Here is a 20,571-nt window from a genome sequence, read left to right as displayed (position 1 = left end):
CGCGGGCTAGGGCTCATTAGAATCAAACTCATTTCGGATTCAATTGAGCCAAATTCGATTTCAAGTTCAAATCGACTCGACTCGAACCCACCCGTCATACGAATGTGGAGCAATGTTTATAGAACTGTTTGTATGAATAAATGAAGACAAAATCCGTGGTAGGGGTGGATCGGATTCGGGCTGAATCGGTTCACATGCACGGTTGGTTCGAGATCAATTTACTTTTCCATTATCCAAGCCCACGAGGCCACTCAGCAGCAAAAGTCGGCCCAAAAATATAGTACACAATACGCGTGATGGTCACCTAAGCAGCAGATTGCCCTACTTCAAAGCCTAATCTCCTTGCGTTTCGATTGCTGTACTAAAGCGCAGTACGAGCTTGTCGCTTCTCTCTAAACGACTCAACGAAATGGTAGTAGCTCTGAGACTACCTTCGCTTACTTCACTCTTTGCTTCTCCCTCCATCTCTCGAGGGTGTCCGGTGATTCCACGCCGCCGCCACTGTATCCTGCCCCCTTTGCGTGCGGCTGGATTCTCTGCTCAGAGCGCTGCATCGAGTCCGCCGGAGACCGAGGAACAAACCGATAAGGTTAAGAATAAAGTGAGCCAAGAGCGAGTTAAACAGGACCATGTCATCACGCCTAGGTCTCAGGACTTCAATGCATGGTACCTCGATGTTATTGCCAACGCAGAGCTTGCTGATTATGGTCCGGTTCGTGGAACCATGGTTATTAGACCATACGGTTACGCTATTTGGGAGGCAATTCAGGTTTCAGCTTTTGAAACCTTTTCTATTCAAATATGAAAATGCTATTGATAATTACTTTATATTTGTCAATTTATTGATTTATTATAAATGATTTGCAGGATTATTTAAATGTTAAGTTCAAGGAGACTGGGCATAGTAATATGTATTTTCCACAGGTGTGATTCTGACCTATCTGTTTGATGGCTGAGAAAGTGTAGTGAAAAAAAAAAAATGATATTATGATTTTAATATTGTAGGGTTCGTTACAATGACAAAAGAAATGTCCAGTAAATGATCAAATTATGCTTGTTGACTGTTAGAATGAGTGTCACTGGAATTGGATGTTTTTAGTCGCTGGTGATTGAATTTTAGATATTTGTATTCTCAAGAAAGGTCAATATCCTTTGGATAAAAGCTTCAACTGAAAAGAGACATAAGTTCTAAACCATTAAGCTGTGAAATTAAAGGGTATAGAGAATTGCTAAGTTGGAAAATATTAAATTTTGGTCATTAACTTCAAGTCTTAATCAATGAATTTAAAAATGGATGGTTCAGAGTCTATTTTTCATTTTCAGTGAGAAGATCCCAATCTTTTAATAAACTTCAGATTATGGGAATAAAATATTTTTAGTGGTATAACATGAAATTTAATCTGTTAAAGGCAATTGGATGATGCTATAGGGATGTTCATTTAATTTGTCCTGTAATTGCTGAAGTTATAAGTGCTGCATTTGTCTGCTTTGTACAGTTAGTCTATCCTTTTATAAGGTTTGGATCGATTAACCCCCACTTGCTTGCTGCATGATTGCGTTATATCTGCTTCTGTGCAACATTCAAGTATCATTCCTTCCTGTAGCGAAAAACTTGCAATATCTACTGCTTGTATGATGCAATTGGTTGTATATGTGCAAATTCTGTAAGATTTTATTTGAAAGGGATGATTGCTGTGTTTTGCTTTATATTTTTATGTTTTTCTTATCACAAGGTTGATGTAAGTACTAAGTAGCGAATGGGAGGATTTAGATTTCCATCCTTTCTGGAAAAAAATGATATGAAAGATTCTGTCAATCACTATATCTCAAAAAACTAATACTATTTTTGTTTCTGTCTGCATTATGATGCTTGTCTGCCGCTTGAATTCCTGACTTGCCAGGGGGCTGTTAAACTGTGGATATTATAGGTGGATAAGTGATATAATTGATTGTTAAATGCTCCTGGCATCTTCTGATTGGATAAATATTTACTGTATGGCACACATGGTGCTAAAAATCTTAAAAGGAAATTTTAAAATCTTGAACTATATCTCTTACTTAACCTCATCAGACATTGAATCTTCTTGTGCTTATTAAAAGATAGTTTTAATATCTTATCTATAAATTAATGAAAGATAGTTTTTAGTAGAAGACTAGATTGGCTTATCTTAAAAAAAATTAATAATATTATTTATTATTATGTTAATATATAAGCGGTCATTGTACCGATATGTTGCATTTTATATTGTTAGGTTAAAGAAGCATCACATTTTGTTGGTTGTCCCTTCCTGGATGGAGTCATAAAATAAGATTGAATTTTGCAATTTCACTTGTGGCTGTAGTTTATACCATACTCTTTCATAGAGAAAGAAGCAAGCCATGTAGAGGGATTCAGTCCAGAATTGGCTCTTGTCACCATTGGAGGGGGGAAGGAACTAGAAGAAAAACTTGTGGTACATATATTCATCACCATATACTGTTTTCTCTTTTTCTCTCTATGTTGATGTGACCATGATTGTCCTGTTGGAAACTGTGACCTGAGTTTTGGCTTTGATTGTTGCATTTCCTGAGGTTGTGGCAGGTTCGACCGACTAGTGAAACCATTGTGAATCATATGTTTACCCAGTGGATTCATAGTTATCGTGATCTTCCTCTAATGATTAATCAGGTAGTATATTCTTACATGTTTGTTGTCATTGGCTATTCATTGGAAATACTGACTGCATCTTGTTTGCTTCTGAAAATTTGGTTCAGTGGGCAAATGTCACACGGTGGGAGATGCGTACTAAACCATTTGTGAGGACTCTTGAATTTCTATGGCAGGAGGGTCACACTGCTCATGCCTCTCTAGAAGAGGCTGAAAAGGAGGTTTGCAGCTCATTTACCATTGGATCACTCATAGTGGTGAGGATGAGGACTCATTTGATCTAGTATGCAGGCCATGCAGATGATTGACATCTACACAAAGTTTGCTTATGAACAAGCTGCAATACCTGTCATTCCTGGTCGAAAATCAAAAGTGGAAACTTTTGCTGGTGCTGCGAAGACCTACACAATAGAGGCTATGATGGGGGATAGGAAGGCATTGCAGGCTGGAACTAGCCACAACCTTGGGCAAAATTTTTCTCGTGCTTTTGGAACTGAGGTAAATCATACTGCCATTTTTAATTTTCAGACAACTGTAAAGAACATCCAACTTAGATGGTTTGATTTTATTTTTCATTGATTAAATATGTTAGTTGTGCTTTATAAAACCTCATTATCCACCAACCAAGGCATGACTGAAGTATGTGCTTCTGCAGTTCATGGATGAAAATGGACAAAGGCAACATGTTTGGCAGACATCATGGGCTATCAGTACACGGTTTGTTGGTGGTATCATCATGACCCATGGAGATGATGCTGGGCTAATGCTTCCCCCGAAGGTTGCACCTATACAGGTGAATTGTAGGCTTTTTTAATATTTTACTGTAAGTGTTTGTACAGGTGTTCTGTTTTGGCATCAGGATGTGTATCTGCGAAGACTATAGATTGTTTTTGGGAAATGAGGCTCATCATATTGACCTCTCATACACTCTCCGACTCTATCTTTATGTGTGTTTGAGCTTCTAGTTCCATGTTTTGATAGAACAAACCTTGTGATTCCACCCTCCCTATCATCCCCCCTCTGACTTGAAAAGCAAATCTTTCACTGTAGATGTTAAAAATACGAAAAACTATAGAATGAATCAAAAGTCCATATTATGTTCTGGCATAGATTGATTGTTGCATACATAACCTAATATGCAAAAAAACTTGTGCATACTGTTTTCAAATATATTTTGTTTGTTTCTTCCTTTTCACGATGTTTATGACAATTGTTTCCTTTCCTTACATAATAGGTTGCTTGATTCAGGTGGTAATCATACCAATTTGGAAGAAGGCTGAAGAGAAATCAGGAGTTATCAATGCGACATTGTCAGTAAAAGAAGTTTTGCAGAAGTCAGGGGTTAAAGTTAAACTTGATGACTCTGAACAACGAACCCCTGGTTGGAAGTTTAACTTCTGGGAAATGAAGGTATTCTGTCATTCTCAAAGGTCAAAAATATATTACAACTCTTTGGTGGTGATTTTATCTTAAAAAACCAAATTTTAATTCTGGAGTAATTGAAAGTCAGCTACTAGCTGTCTTCATACTTTTTAGATGGGTATTGAACTACTTGTAGACACTTGTAGCTTTTTAAGTTAGACCCTCTACTTGATGCTTAATATGTTTAAAAGGACCTTCAATGTGCTTATACCTGGTTTATTTTTTAGCTTTGTACAATATGTTTACTATCCTCAGCATTGATACTTTTGGTTTTAAGAGAATAATGTTGTTAGAAAATATTGCTTTACTTTCAACTGCTGTGATAATGGACCCTTTTTTTTGTAGGGAGTCCCCTTAAGGATTGAAATTGGTCCACGCGATGTTTCCAGTGGTAGTGTGGTCATATCAAGGAGAGATATTCCAGGAAAGCAAGGGAAAGTTTTTGGAATAGCTATGGAACCTTCAACTTTAGAAGCTTATGTGAAAGACAAGTTGGATGAGATCCAGTCAGCCCTTTTGGGAAAGGCAATATCATTTCGAGATAGGTGCATTCTTTTTCTCTTTTAGCTTTATTAGTTTCTTCAAACTGATTGCAATATGCTTGATTAAGTTTATAATGTTTCAGTTGTACTCTTCATTGCTGTAATCTGCTCATTTTCTATTTGAATTAAATAGCATAATTATATATGATAACTTGAATCCTGTGTACCTCATACATGCAAGTAAAATTTTTGCAATCACCATATAGTCTCTGAATTTATGAACTATGTCAAATGATAATTGACTAATTGATTCCCTGCTTATTTGGGTTCTCTTGTGTTCTTTCATTCCTCTATTCTCTCATTAGTTTTTTCGTTATTCTTTTTCAGTAATATTGTGGATGTGAGCTCATACAATGAACTTAAAGAAGCAATAAACATGGGCAAGTGGGCAAGGGGTCCTTGGTCAGCTAGGTAATTATTTACTGTCATTTTGAGTTTGGTTGTGTTTATATTAATAATAATTTGATATTACTTATCCATACTACTGCATTCCAATATTATTCACTCCAAAAATTGTTACAGTGATGCAGATGAATTTAGAGTGAAAGAAGAAACAGGGGCAACCATCAGGTGTTTCCCTTTTGACCAACCCCAAGGGATTAAGACATGCTTGATGACTGGTAGTCCAGCTGAGGAGGTTGCCATTTTTGCAAAATCTTATTGACTCGACCATCCAAATGGTAGCATTTTTTGCAGCAGTTGTTAAGGTCTCTTCCTCTTCTCTTTTAATCTCAATTACTCTAAGTTAAGCTTTGTAATTGTTTATGATGGATGGTTGAAGCCTGGTGATGTTAGCATAACTTAATTCCTGTGACGAGGGAGGGGTGTATACTTTATTGGAGGGAAGTGCTATTTTACAGTCTGACACTCAGAAATTTGAAGTAATTAGACTTGTACAGTATGTCAATTTCTTTTTGGTCGATGTTCGTTAACTAGGAACTAATATTATGTGATTCAGCTGCCTTTTGGATCAGCAGAACCAGGAAACTTTGATCCTCTTTAAATTTTTGGTTATTTAAGAACAGATTTCGCGTAATATAAATCTCAAACATTATAATTAGAGTAATATCATGTAAACCTACTTTAAATACAAAAATAGGTACACATTTATATGTGTTATTGTGCTATATGTTATTTTATTTTTAATTCAAAATAGTCCAATCACATGACGATATACATCAAGTGTGTATCCACTTGAGTACTCAAAGTGAGTACGCATAATTTTATTATTATAATTATTCTAAAGTGCCCTGTTGGTTAAATCTGAGCACAGTATACTCTTGAGTTTATCAGAAATATTGATTTCTCCTGTCTGGTCTGTCTGTTGGCTTTCAGATTCATATTATTTTCACAATTTTTTTTTTAATGTCATCATAATACTTTTGATATATTTTATCATTTATTATCACTTAACACATCACATTCAATGGACCTAGGAATTCTACATGTTATAGAATTGAATTTGCATTGACCTAGTGATTCAGAGTTTGTTATATTGTTTAGTTTATATTATGTAGAAAAGAGGAGAGAGGTTTTTGCTTAGGGCTTGATTTGATCTGAGATGCTCGAGCTTGAATTCAAGTTCGGATCGAACAAATCGAGTTTGAACTAATCTGAATTGAGATTGAGTTGATTCAGATCAAATCCGAAGGAAAATATCTTTTGAGTCAAGTTTGAGTCTTAGCTTGTTGATTCTCAAGCCAATCTTGAACTGTTTTTTGTTTAAGTCAAATTGATCTTGAACTAGTTTTCCTCTAGGACTTGGTGGAGACATTCTTAGATCAATTTTTTCCCATTGAATTATGGGCAAGAGGAGCATGGTTAAACTTTTGACCACAATTCAACGGTAGAGGATTATCAGTAGACAATAAAGCTATGTATACAAATAATAATATATCATTATATAATTTGGTATTGTTTGATTTTTATTTTAAAGCTATCTAATCATATTATCATATATTATTATTTACGTATATAACACTACTTATGAGTTGGTCAGGTATGTTTTGGTAAGAGAGTAGAGAAATTTAACTACATTCTCTATGTTATAATTTAATTTCTTGTTGATGTGTCGATAGAAGATTGAGCGAGTGAGGAGGAGGGTAAGAAAACAGAGTTACTGAGAGGGACTAACGAGAGTAAGAAAATGGGCATCGTTAGCACTGGGGACAAAGGCCCGTTGTTGGTTATTGGAGAAGAAGTAATTGAACTGGGCTGGGCTTGCAAAGAGAAACGCAAAGACAGCTTACAGAAGGGCTGAAGGCAAATCCAACGAGGGAGCTTCAACGTGCATATGAGTTCGAGCAAGAGTCAGTTTAGACTCATCTTAAATCTAAAATGGTCAGTTAGAGTTTACGTTTGACAAGTTAAAACATTTTAGCTTGAGTTTAATTCATTTTAGTTGAATTTAGATTTTAGCTCGGTTTAAATCTATTCCCGTGTTGATATGCGATAGGAGATAGTGGTGGGATCCAATATACGGGTGTATTCCAGCCGGTGATGTGAAAGGTAAGATGCTCTGGGCAAGAGGGGATGGAATCTTTTGACTTTTTGTTTTGATAATGTGGGGTCTTATGCTCTTCTTTTCGTGGAATAAAAGTCACAAGGCAAAGCCCAAATTCATCACGCTTCTGGAATCAATTTTTTATTTAAAAAAGGTCTCTACTCTCTGCAAGCCTCTTCATGTTCATATTCCTTTGTCATACTGCCAATATACCCTCCTGCAATCAGAATCGAATTTGGCTTGAGTTACATAAATAATTCCATGAAGGAAAACCATTTTATTGAAGAAACATGGTAAGCCATTATTCATTGTTTAGTTTTAACTAGGGTGGTATACGAGTTGAGCCGTTAATTATTTACTTGCGACCTAACTCTTGTAATTTATAATTATCAGTATGCTACAAATGAAAAATTATATATATCGTAAAATGTATTGAATTAATACGATATAATAAACGTATCATATGATATAATATATATTATCAATATGGATCAGTATATTTTTTAAAGAAAATAATGATATAATAAAAATGTATATGAGGAATCTTAAATTTTTAAGAATATTTGTGATATTTTTCAAAATAATGATATGTTAATTAATTATTTTTTTATTAGTATTTATTATTTGATTTTTAAAAAACTGTATCATACAATTCGATACGAAAAATTAAATTTTTGATACATGATTCGATTATCATACTAGTTACATTTAGGGAAATTGAAGGAGAAAGGAAATACGCAAATATGGTTTTTCTTCATTTCTTTTGATATCTATAATTTATGTATTTAATTATATATTTAAAAAGTGTGTATATAATATTACTCATATATAACATACTATTGTAATATGTAAACAGGTATAAATATATTTTATTTTTTAAATTTTTATGTCAGTTATTATTATGATCAAAATATAATTTTTTTTAGTGACGTAAACTTAATATTTCAATCAATTCTTTTTACAAGAGGAGAAACTCCTTGGGTTTTTGTTATAACGTTCTAGGTTGGTCTAGTTGAATTTTGCTATTCTTTCAACTAAAAAGATGAGTTTAAGCTATTTGAGAGACTTTTGAAATTGAATTAATCAAATTAAATATGATAAACTTCATATTTAATGATTAGCTCTATAATTATTAAAAATTTAAATTTAAATTTTCTTATATTTGAAAAAAATCTTATTCAAGTTATTCCTTAATATTACCTTTAAAAAAAAAATTCCTTTTGTGTGTAGTATTATTAAATAAAAATATTAGATATGGTAAAAGGACCGGTAACGTGATGCCACCTCATGAAACTTGCCGTGCCAAATTGCCCTTCAGTATTGACTATTGACTTTGCTTTTCTGAAGTGAAGAGTGGAGACCTCGACAAGGCGATGTAAATATTATATTTATATTATTTGTTACACGTGATTCAGGGCAAGGGAGAAATTAGAAGCCTACAAGGGGGGTATTATAGGTATAAAATAAAATAAACAAGGGTATTGTGGGTACAAAGTCCATGATAAGTAAGCGATGAATAGGGCTCCTAGATCTCATCCAGACAAGGAAGAAAAGAGAAAAGAAAAGAAGATTTTGGTTGATTGGCTCTGGAGGCGCGGCGGAGAAATTTTCAGGGAAACGAATTTCACCGATCTAAATCCGATCAACCGGGCGGTCATTAATAAACGAACTTTATTGTCTCTGTAATCTTCGATATTTCAAGCCGTATATTGCCTTTAATCATAACTAAACCAAAGCAAAGAAGAGGAAGAGGAAGAGGAACAAGAACAAGAAGAAGAAAAAGAAGAAGAAGAAGAGGAAGATCGTAATGATCATTGTTGAAGATTTGAAGAAACAGGTATCAAAACAATGTAGCTTTTATGATTTCTACACTTTCTTTGTGGATGTTTTTCTTCGACAGAGGGCTGAAGGATTTATATCGTCACGAGATTTCCTAACAAATTAGAGAAGAAAAAGTTAGGGTTTCTGAATATTGTGCAAGACAACTCTCGGATTTTTCTAGATTTAGGAAAACTATTTGTGGCTGCTTGGCACGTGCTTCGTTATAGAGCTTTTGGAGGATTTCATTATGCATCTTGGAGCTAATACGATTAGTAGTGGCGCAGATGATTTTTCTTCTAGATTTATTTATAGACGATATGAATGTGTTATATTTCGTTTACTACATGATTGGATCTATTCGTTATGGACGAAATTATTTTACTTCCGGAGCTCCGTCCACATGGTAGCTTGTGAAACTCTAGCTGCATGTTTGCAAGATTATGAGCTTCACGTTATGTGGCTTTTGATGGACGATAACAAGGACTATAAGTGGGAAGCTCACTTAGATTCAATGTATTTGCCTTGTATAATAACTGAAACAATGGATTCAAAATTGTGTTGACAATGGGAGGCGCTGATTAGACAACACAAGTGGCTTATTATGAATTAGTTAATATCGTTTAGAAAAAACTGAATACAGAACACCCCTTTTGGTTGTTAAACACATACTTATATGTATCTTGATTATCTGTTAGCATGTTATTATTTGGTCGCAAAGAAGCCCTGGATCCTTGTTTTGGAACTATGTCAAAAGCTACAATCTGAATTGAGGAAGTACTTGCAGGCCAAAACTGGTTAATTCAACCTGCCTCAAGGTAATGGCCTATGGAGGCATATGCTGGCAGGACTTGTTATTAGCTTTTGGGTTTGATAACATATTGTCCATTAGGTGGATTGGCTTTCTTTATTTTTATTTTTATGTATATGTATTTTTGTATTATGTTCTAGTTTTATTACTGATATGAAATTATATATTGTAGGTATACTAGGTTGGAAACGTTTTGGCCCAGCTGTAATCACCAGGGAGGGATCATTGCCGTCAAAGTCTTTCAAGATTGGAGGAATTAAATTAAAAGTAAGTTTTTGTTTTGGGTCGCATGTATAGATGCCATTAATTTCGAATTTGCTTGATATATTCTGTTTTCTGTATTAGTTGTATGGTGGTTTTAATTGTCGGAGAAATAAAGATGTTTATTTAACATGAGTCTATACAGTTCTTTTCTCAATATAAATTAGAATTAAATGTTTTCTTTCTGCAGACAAGGTCTTGCACTTGCACTGGGGTTTCCTCAACCCTGGTGTCAAATGGAAAACAATGGGCAACTGCTTCGTGCAAGACTTGTCACGGTAGACAATTAGTTGATGGAAAAGGGTCTGTATCAGCAAATATGATGAGCACTCTAGGCCCAGAGCTTACAAACTTTTTAAATCCTGAGTTGACTTGGAAAACAGTAGCAAAAGGAAATAGAAGTGCTACAAGGCGAACTAGGAAACATTTTGTTAGAAATTTCACAGCAGGGGTTGAGCTAACCGATAAGAGTCGTCAAAGGGCAGAGAATGGAACAGTTTCAGAATCTGAGAAGGTTATTATTGTGTTTTGGGTGTTTGGCTTTCATTGTACTTGTATAATTGCATTTTACCTGATGAATTTGATTTTCCCTCTTTTTCAGCTTGGTGTGGCTGTTTTGGGACGACGATTCAGTGACAAAATAGAGCATGTTCCTATTAAGAAAAGAAAATTTAATCTGCAGTCTACATCGTCGCCACCTTGTATACCTTCATGCATTGAAGTGGTGTACCATTCTTCAAGTCGAGGATGTTATCCAAATTCAAACAGCAAGAAACAGCATAGAGTGATTGATGTTTCTACAGAAGTTACTAGTCCTTGTTGTAAAGGGGAGATCTCTGAGGAACTGAATGGGAAGCTTGGTTATGGAGAAGATTTCTCTGGTATTGAAATTCTTGCAGCTGTGGCTTGTGATAGCAGCTTTAATGCTGACCAGGATAAGGAGAATAAAGTGGTGGAAGAATCAGAGCGAGTTGAGGAAACAGTTGCATCAATGGAAGCAACTAATCTTTCCATGAAAGATCTGGCACTTGAAGATAAAAAGGAAGTGTCTTCTTTTCAGGATGCTACCACTACGTCTATTCAGAAATCTCCTAATGACAAGGATGACAAGAGAGGGAAAAAGTCTGCTTCTGCCCGAGATGATAGGTTACACTGGGATTTAAATGTTGTGATAGATGCCTGGAAGCAACCTTGTGATATTGAGAATGCTGGTTCTCAGACTAACCCTGTTGTTACATCAGTGGTTGGGAATGGAAAGCTCCACATGTTCGAAGGTTGTGAGATGGAGAAGGAAACTAAAGAAATCAAACATTATGAGGTGATCACGGTAGATTTATCTGAAGTACATGGGGAAACCCACACACCTTCAGATCCAAGGGGCCTGCTTCATGATTCAAACAGAATGGACGAACAGTCAGAAACTAGCTTTAGCCTTGACTGCTGCCATAATGAATGTGGTGAAGGTGCAAAAGCTAATACTCAGGCTGTCGGCATAAATGGAAGCATCAATAATGTTGCATCCCCTTGTAATACAGCAGGCAACATAGTACTCCGTGATTGCTGCGAGAAGACAGAAGGCTGTTCCTCTGGTCTTCAACAGGAAGAAATTGTGTGTGTAGAAAATGTTGAAGTTGAGAATTGTGATGTTGCTTCTTTTGGACCTGCATTAGATAGGGTTACTTGTGAGGTTGACAGCTCAACCCTAGATGAAGAAGCTGAAGAATCTGGTCAAGCATCTAGTTGTTCTCCTCAAGAGATGTTGAGTATGGACAATTGTCAAGCGACGGCAGCTGTATCCCTTGAAATGGAGCCTGCGGGTAAAGCAGAGGAAGTGGTTATTGACCATCCTTTACCTAAATGTAAAGAAGGACCGACTTCCAGTGCAGTTGTTGAAGAAGTCATTCCTGGAGAAACTGGGGATGGGGTGGGAGTAGCTGATGAAGTTGTTCATGGTAATGTTGTTGATATTGATTCGTCTGTGGATGTCAGGTCTGATAAGCTGATGTGCATGTCTTCTGGAAATTTTACTGATTCTGGAGAAACAGGATGTCTATATACCATTCATGAGAAATGCAGGGGTAATACTCCTACAAATGGCTTAGAAAAGATCAATATTGAAGGTTCTTTTGATGAAACCTGTGAGTCAGACTCTTATCAAGATGATAAGGTTCACATAGATGCCATTGAAAAAACTCAGGAACCCCAGGAAGCTGGTTATGATTCCCAGTTTGAGGATGGGGAATTGAGGGAATCAGATGGACATTTCTGGGAGGATAATGGAGGTGAGGGCGCTGACATTGAACAAGTGGACTATGGGTCTGATAGTGATGGAGGAAGATTATATAATTTGGATGTGGAGGAGACTGAGAGTAAACGAGGTGGATCTAGTGTTGTGGCTGAAAAAATTGAACAATGTTCCATGGGAAATGCTTTCAGAGATCATTTAACAAGCCCAAAGATGAAAACTTCGGAAACCATTGAAAGATGCAAAACAAAGAATGATACTGCAGATTCTGAGGATGGACCCAGTAGTAAAGACTTCACCTCTAGAGTGGTTGGACCTAGGGCATTGAAGAGGGATTTGCCATCACGCATTGAGGGACCTTTATCCACTGATGCCTCTGATTCCGTAGAAAGAAACAGGTAATCTAAAGAATCTTGTATCTTGTTTTCTATTGTGCTTTTATCTTTACTGCATCGTTGCTTATACTTTTTGTTCCAGGTTTGATGATTTTGATGATGTATGTCCTCGTCCGTTACGGGGAGCTGGTTTAAACAAATATATAGCAAGGGATAGATATGCTACTTCGGAAATGCACTGCAGAAGTGGTGGCGGTGGCCGCAGTGTGGGTAGCCGTCACTCACCAATTTCCTATGGCCCTTATGCTTCCGTGCATCCTAGACCAAGAAATGTTATTGAGAGCCGAGGATTTGTAATGACCTCTGACCGTGCAATTTCAGATGCTGAAGCCGTTGAAGGATTTGACAGTCGCAGGCAATATTTAAGCTCCTCCTCAGGTAGTTTCTATCGGCCTTTTAATCAGAGGTATGCAGCCTACAGGGATGATTTTTATGGAACATATCTTGTTAGAGATGATATTAATCCTGATCGGGGTAGGTTTAGAAAATATCCACAAGGGGTTAGTAGAAGCATCAGGGAGGAATTTCGGAGGCCCATGCCTAATTATTCCTCTGAATATACTGATCACATCACCTATCGAATGAGGAGGAGAGAAAGAAGTATTTCTCCACAACCTTATAGGAAATCTCGATCAAGATCCAGAAGTCACTCACCCAGAGCATGGTTATTGTTAAGGGAACGAAATGAGGTATCAAGACGTCGCAGTCAGTCACCGGATTTTAGATCTGCTAGAACGGATAGGGTGAGGTTGCATTTTCAAAAACGTTATGCATCAGAGTATGATGAAGACTTTGTATCCCTTCCAAGAAATCGCTTGTCACCACAATGTAATTCAAGGTTTGATTACCGGATTTCTGGGTCAGATAATTTTAGGGATAGGAAATCACCATCTATGAGGATGTTCCAAAAGAGCCAAAGATTTGATTCAGTATGTTCTATCAAACCCATGGTTCATCCAAGAAGATTGGCAGACATTGGTAGTGGTGGTAGGGAATATAAATGTGAAGTTGGTGGTGAAGATGATAGAAGAAAACAGGGGAACAGGTACAAGACGATGCCTCGAGTTAGGCGATACGATACTGATGGTGTGACGCGGTGGTGATTGAGATATAACATCACCGAAAACTCTTGTGAGTAATGACTTGTAATTTAATGTTGAGTTCGTAGTGCAGAATGTTTTTTTCCCGTAGTATTCTGGGTTTCTTTGCATTTAGGAGATAAGATCTCTTTATTTCTGCCCGGTCTGATCTCGTCACTAGGCTTGCCTTTCAATTATATGATAGCTAGGTGACCATTTTTTCCCCTGTTTTTTTTTGGGTTTACCGTCTTATTTTCATGGTCTCGTGGCCATCTCTGGCTGTTGTAATCTCCATACTAGGCCAGTAAGATTTTGAAAATTTGTTGAATTCAAAATGAAATTATCAACATGCTTTCTGAAAATTCAGTTTAGAATTACTAAATTGTTAAAACAGAAGCCTTTCATGAATCACCAGGTAAAGCTCAAGGATTCGAAATGTAGGTTGTCTGCCAAACCAGATGCACAAATTTCTGCCACTTCTTGCCTCATCCTTCTGGGGCCGCTTACAAGAACTCCAAGGCTAAATCCTTCCATATCCATCAGTGTTTCTGCAACCAATTATTTAGTGGAGTTAAATCGAATCATAGATTGGTTATATTTTAGACTTATTTACAGCATCGCAGAATTAGCAGTAAATTTGGATTGAATTGAATTTAAACAAGTGTCAGTTCAAATTTGTTTGAATTGTTGTACAATATCAATAAAAGATTATTAATAGAATGAACAATGTTGTTGTTGAAATAATATCACTGAAAGGATAAACGAGTTAAATTTGATTTGAAGCATTAACTTGAATTTTGTTTATTTGAGCTGAATTTGGATTCAAGCTCAGACTACTGATGGTATGATTGGATTTATATCGAGTTGGTTTGATCTAGAAAATTGAGTTTAGGTTTGATTTGATTTGAATTTGTTTGTGTTGAACTCGAATTGAGCTTAAATCAGGAATTCAATTTGGTTTGGTTTGTGAGAATGACTCAATTTTATTCAAGTTCGGCTTGTGATTTGAATTAAATTATTTTCAACAATTGTCAAAATAATATTTTGTTAAACAGTTGTGAACTTGAGTAACAAATTTAACCCATAGACTGAGTCAAATTTTGAATTTTAAACTTAGAGATCAAGTCAAACACAAACTAACATTAACTTTGGTATGATAATCTTGGGACGGGCCTAGCTGCGACTATATTCACATGTAGGGGACGGGAATGGATGACCAATGTGTGTTTTTTTTTAAATTTTATAGGCCGAAATAAGCAGCAAAAATGAGTTGGACAATAATTGCTTACTTTTCAGGTTGGGTCTTTCGCCATAATGCACTTTGGTTGCCTCCACAAAAGACTGGTGGGGAAGTCTTTCCAATTCTCTATCTGCGTTGTAAAGCCATGACCCTGGAGATGCTCTTGGTGTTGCCGTCTCCATGTTTTGAACTTGTTTCTTCTCTTTTCTCTGCTGTTTTTCGTTCCAAAAGAAAGCAGCTGTCGCAGTCATGGCTATGGAGACAAAAACAAACAACAAATTAAATGCAGATCTCCAGGTGGTCGCATATATCATATCAGAATTATGGTCAATCGGATAAATATAGTATCGCGTCAGAATGCCGATGAGCAAAAGAAAGACGACGAAGGAAGACGAAATTATAGCGCCAAGCCAGAGCCAGCTCCGGGGGCCTAAAACTGATGAAATTGGTGCATCTGCTGCATCTGGCTTCAACCAAATGGTGCGGAGGACTTTCTGGTTGTTGGCTGTTGGTTCTTTCTCCCTTGTCACATAGGCTTCGATCTGCAATTGCAATCGAGAAATGTCGAGAGTGATGCCGGAATTCGGAAGAATGAGATCAAGCATTGTGAGGTCCTCGGATTTCTTGAAGGCACAAACAAGAAGAACCTGCCGTGTTCTTCCAGTTGCAGTGTTTGCCACACACACAAGCTCCCGGATGATGGAGATGAAAGGGGTAAGGCCACTACCTCCACTCACCATCACTAGCTTCTCATGCCTGTCACATGTTGTCTCCTTGTTAATTATAATTATATTAAATGAAGCCCTACCTCGTGTTCAAAATTATCTGAAAATTGAACGCTATTGATATTTATATTAAAATCAAATAAAAAAATTGTTATCGAAAAATCAGTTTGAATACTAGTTCAAGTATATAATAAAATTATTTTTTTGTTTAATTATCAATTTCTTTATTTTTAAAAGCCGGTTAATTGACTAGTATTCAAACTGAACCAAATCAATGTCTGTGATAATACTATTAGTCGATTAATCTTTAAATCGGTGATAGTACTGTTAGTTGATTAATATTTTCTGTGATAGTACTGTTAGTCGATTGACTAGAAACCTTACAGAAAATATTAAAAGTATTCAAAATTATTTAATAATTGGACCAAATCAATGTCTGTGATAAAAATCAAACAGAAAAATAAGTTATTCAGAAAACTAATTTACATACTGGTTTAAGAATATAACAAAATTGATTTTCTATTCGGTTATCAATGTCTCTATTTTTAAAAACAGGTTAATTAAACCAAAACCTAAAAACTTCGATTTAAAAATCAGTTAACCAAAACTTTAATTCAGTTAACTAGTATTGTTACTTGATTAATCTCTAGCTCGGTTTGGTTTTGGCTTATAATTGTTTTTCGAAATAAAAATTTGGGTTGATTCAAAATAATGTCAAACTAATTCGATTAACGGATTTTGAGCATCCATAGAAAGTATTGATGAGGGGGTAAAATACCTTGTAAAATGGGTTGAAGCAGGTCCATAAGGTCCTTCAATGGAGACCTGAAGGCGGTCGATCGGTGAAGGGGAGGAAAGCTTCTGGTACAATTTCCGCGACCAGCTTCCTTCACTTTTGATGACAACACTCAGCTTCTCAGGATCCATATTGCTATTAGAAGTTACTGTGAAAGGATGCCATTGCAGCCTGGAAATCGACGGTACTTTTACGAACACCATGCTTGTTGAATTATACCTTAATCCTGCATAAAAGAATATTGAAAAAAAAAAAAAAAAAAGGAGGTTTTGGTTGTGCCTTTTTGGTGTTTCAAGTAAAAAACATAATTATCAATATTTTATAATATGATGAAAAATGATACTTATCATAAAATATATCAAATTAATAAAATACAGTACACATATCGTATGATACAATATATATTATCGATACAGATTAATACAATTTTTAAAAAAAAATATATATATAGTAAAGTTGTATATTAGAAATTTTAAATCTTTAAAAGTGTATTTTTTTAAAATGATGATGTGTCAATTAGAATTTTTTATTATTTTATTTTTAAAAAACTGTATCATACGATATGATATGATACTTGATACATGGTATAAAAAATTAGATTTTTAATATATGATACAATACAAATTTGACTATTATAGTAAAAGGACATTTAAACTCAAACTTAACTTGAATTAAAAGTGTTGAAAACACCCAATTTGAACATGGCCCATTCGTCAGAAGTGTTCACATGCCCAAACCAAATTAATCTCTTCAAAAAAGGGCGTGCGTTAGATTATAACCTATTTCAACAAATTCGACCCAATTAATTTCTTTTGACACAAAATAACATGTTTTACCAAAATAAAATGACTTTTTAACATATATCTATAAACTAATTATAGAAAAGTTTTACATTAACTATAATAAGTTTAAACAAGTGGTATTGAAACACCCGACAAACAAATATATTTTTATAAAACATTTAGGTCATGCTTGTGTTATGAAAGAGTGACCCAAACAAGATTTGATTCACAATTAGGCTGATTCAAACATGGCCAATAAGTATTCGTGTAAAAAATACTCAATTCAAACCCATTTTTACATGAAGTTAATGGGTAGAATTGAAAATTATAAATTCTAGGTTATTAGTTAAGCATTACCTGGACTCTTGGAGAAATTCAATTCGAGAGCTTCACAAGGCAAAATCCGAGCCGACACAAGACGAACTTTTTGTTGGGATTGGAGGAATCTCAAGAAACGATCAATGAGGAAGAGATAGAAGCCAGGAATTATGATGCAGGAATAAGAGAATCCCACATGGAACACATAAAACACCATAAATATAATGTAAAGATAATGAGTATACAAGAAGAGCTCGAAAATCTTCCGCCTTATCCTTGGAAAGCTCGTCATCCACATGCCTATTCCTGATAACAAAGCTATTTCTCCAGCCAAATTTGACACTGAGATCTTGCCCCATTTCAGCATCTACAACAATATGCAGAACAATTAGACATATATCATAATCAGCGAATCTCGGCTTGAGTTCATCAAATTAAAGTTATGAATAGCTTAAGTTTAATTTGGTTCTTACATTTGAAGCTTTGTTTAAATTTATGATTTGAATTTGTAACTCAGATTTATAACTCATTATAAAACGATGTTAATTTACTTAACAACATTATTTTTATAATTGTTTGATATAGCTCGAATTAAGTTATTATTCAGTTAGCAAGTTGGATCGAAATAAATTCCCTCTAATTTGAGTTCGTCTAGATTTTAGAAACTAATTTGACACTCTCAATTCGAACTTGATTTAATCGAATCGATTGAACTGACTTTTCTAACCAAACCAACTTAGTTCTGGTCTAATGTTGCTTGAATCGGCCATTCTTTTCGTGTCATAGTTGGGAGTAAGATGGTCAGGCTCAAGTAGACCATAATCAGCAAATTTGTTCATAAATTTGCCTTCATTTACCTGTGAAATTTGATCTGTCTTGGCCCAGAAAATAATATAACAAAGACCATGAACTGTAAACAGAGTCATGGCAGCATTTCCAAGCCAAATATGATACTTGATGCTTCGTTCTGAGGTGAGCCCCAAAAGCTGCAAAATCGAAGACCCTCTACTCACTGGAAAGAATAGAAAGGCCAGGCAGATGTTCCCAACAAGGCCAATCAATAGACCTGACATCTCCAGCTTGTCTTCCCACCTTTGTCAACCACACACAACCAATGTTGGTTTAAGATTATAAATACAGTTAAACATATTAGAGGGCCGGCCCAGCCCGCAACATGGCCCAGATCCTTTTTGGCTACTGCCCGTAAAGGCACAATCTAGAAAGCTCTGGGTCATGCCACGGACTTAGCTATGCTTGTGGGTTGTCCCAAACTACAAGACTCACCAACTGGCGGAGTTAGATATGGCATGGCGGGCTGTGCCAGCACGGGCCACCGCTGTGTCTAAATACAGTGAATTCAAATAGGAAAAAACAGTTGAGAATCTTACACTTTGAGTCCTTGTGCGGCTGCCTGTTTGCTTATATTTGCAAACATGGCGTGTAAATAAGAAACAAAAGACCAAATCAGTAATGCAACGAACATGATTAAAAATGAAAGCTCTGTCCAAGAAACAATCCCAAGAGGGCCTTTTACTAGCACTGGTCTTTTCCATGATGCAAATTTAGAATTCTTCACCTCACAGCTGCTTCAAAAAACAGGAAAAAAAAGCATTAATTTATTGAGTCAACTCTCTCTCTCTCTCTCTCTCTCTCTATATATATATATATATATATATATATATATATATATAAGAGGTGGATTGAGTCGAATTTCATTTAGAGCTTCAATTTAATAATTTGAATCAAGTTTGACTTGTTTATGTATTTTATAATATTATTTATCTAACCAATACTCTGATAATACTATGTACCAATTTTAATTAACTTGAATTTGAGTTGAACATCATAGATTTATATTGAGATTAAATCAATCACAAATTCGATTCGATTTAAATAGAATTCAATCTATCATTTAAGGAGTTTGATATCTTTCATCATTGCTCTTTCCAAGATGGAAACATAAACAACCCAAAGTAGCAATGAAGAGGGTAGTATATAAAATTTAAAACTAGATGTGTATTTGAACCGAACTTAAGTGAGTTGACTCAAATTGGAGCGATAAGAGTTTGACTTTTTTATCTATCAGATATCATATCTATTTTATCGGTGATACTATCTATATTAGACTAACAACTCTCTGATGATACTATATATTAGTTTGAATAAACTTAAATTTGAGTTAGATATTAAAGATTCGATTTAACTCGGTTCAAATGGGTTTGAACTTAAACTAGACATTAAAGATTTAAGCTAAGCTCAGTCCGCCCTGGATCCGACTTGACGTGGATGGAATCTACCCCATATATAAACAATTGAGGAAGAGTCACATCTGCGTACCTTTGGCCATTGTTGTTTCCAAGATGGAGATATAAACAGCCCAAAGAAGCAACGAAGAGGATGGGAAGTGTGTAAATCAACATAAATGTACCTAACAAAAACACAAACAACTTCAAAATCTTCGGCAAAAACTCTGAAACCATGAAAAGCTGAAACACAAACCTTCTTTTCCAAAATAAGTAGCATCTGTTCTCGCATGGATTTCAGGAAACCAGTGCTTGAAAAACGCGTTGGTCGGCATCATGATCCAGATCATCATGTATCCAAGAAAGATCGCCAGTATTAGCAGTTTAATCCCTAATCGAACGGCCTCCATTACTCGCCAACTAGACGAGGTAATACCAGACCTATTTACTGACAAACAGAAAGCTCAATGTTCATTTATATAAGAAGTTGCAGGCAGAAGAAGAAATGGTTTCAGTGCCAAATTATCTGTCAAAATGAAGCAGGCAGCGTTTCTTCCATGGCGAGTGTCAAATTCTGCAGGTTAGGATTCAAAGTTCATTAATTATTTATCATAAATTTTTATTTTTTATGAAAAATTATTGGAGATTCTGATTGATGTTTTCATGTGTGAAAACTTCAACTATTAAATTAATTGAAATGATTCTGGCTCCAATTCTAGAAGGTTTTGATTGTTGTTGGTTGTT

At 35.5% G+C, this 20,571-nt stretch overlaps 3 protein-coding genes across 8 annotated transcripts; 2 read left to right on the top strand and 1 right to left on the bottom strand.

The window, feature by feature from the left end:
- Nucleotides 1–322: 322 nt before the first annotated feature.
- On the top strand, nucleotides 323–5,677 carry LOC123225457 (proline--tRNA ligase, chloroplastic/mitochondrial-like). The gene is made up of 11 exons (XM_044649402.1): nucleotides 323–769; nucleotides 868–924; nucleotides 2,343–2,453; nucleotides 2,582–2,668; nucleotides 2,755–2,868; nucleotides 2,939–3,145; nucleotides 3,303–3,440; nucleotides 3,896–4,057; nucleotides 4,415–4,614; nucleotides 4,939–5,022; nucleotides 5,134–5,677. The coding sequence occupies exons 1-11, from the start codon at nucleotides 410–412 to the stop codon at nucleotides 5,273–5,275; spliced, it is 1,662 nt and encodes a 553-aa protein (XP_044505337.1). The 5' UTR covers nucleotides 323–409; the 3' UTR covers nucleotides 5,276–5,677.
- A 2,954-nt stretch (nucleotides 5,678–8,631) lies between these two features.
- On the top strand, nucleotides 8,632–15,157 carry LOC123224961. 6 transcript variants are annotated; one of them, XM_044648766.1, is made up of 6 exons: nucleotides 8,632–9,750; nucleotides 9,916–10,010; nucleotides 10,195–10,518; nucleotides 10,606–12,647; nucleotides 12,727–13,775; nucleotides 15,020–15,157. In XM_044648766.1, the coding sequence occupies exons 3-5, from the start codon at nucleotides 10,324–10,326 to the stop codon at nucleotides 13,745–13,747; spliced, it is 3,258 nt and encodes a 1,085-aa protein (XP_044504701.1). In that variant the 5' UTR covers nucleotides 8,632–9,750; nucleotides 9,916–10,010; nucleotides 10,195–10,323; the 3' UTR covers nucleotides 13,748–13,775; nucleotides 15,020–15,157. The 6 variants fall into 6 exon arrangements, with proteins under 6 accessions (XP_044504701.1, XP_044504699.1, XP_044504702.1 ...); XM_044648764.1 differs by lacking the exon at nucleotides 15,020–15,157 and adding an exon at nucleotides 14,139–14,505; XM_044648767.1 differs by lacking the exon at nucleotides 15,020–15,157 and adding an exon at nucleotides 14,118–14,505.
- Nucleotides 14,034–20,354, bottom strand: LOC123225644 (ferric reduction oxidase 2-like). Its single transcript, XM_044649757.1, has 8 exons — nucleotides 20,084–20,354; nucleotides 19,922–20,012; nucleotides 18,973–19,167; nucleotides 18,442–18,676; nucleotides 17,624–17,951; nucleotides 16,467–16,710; nucleotides 15,013–15,719; nucleotides 14,034–14,271 (listed from the first exon to the last, which is right to left on the bottom strand). Exons 1-8 carry the CDS (start codon nucleotides 20,235–20,237, stop codon nucleotides 14,132–14,134), a joined length of 2,094 nt encoding a protein of 697 aa, XP_044505692.1. The 5' UTR covers nucleotides 20,238–20,354; the 3' UTR covers nucleotides 14,034–14,131.
- Nucleotides 20,355–20,571: the final 217 nt, after the last annotated feature.

This window comes from Mangifera indica, chromosome 9 (assembly GCF_011075055.1).
Source record: "Mangifera indica cultivar Alphonso chromosome 9, CATAS_Mindica_2.1, whole genome shotgun sequence".
NCBI lineage: Eukaryota > Viridiplantae > Streptophyta > Magnoliopsida > Sapindales > Anacardiaceae > Mangifera > Mangifera indica.
The sequence above is the reverse complement of the archived record's forward strand: the minus strand, read 5'-3'. Positions and strand labels throughout refer to the sequence as shown.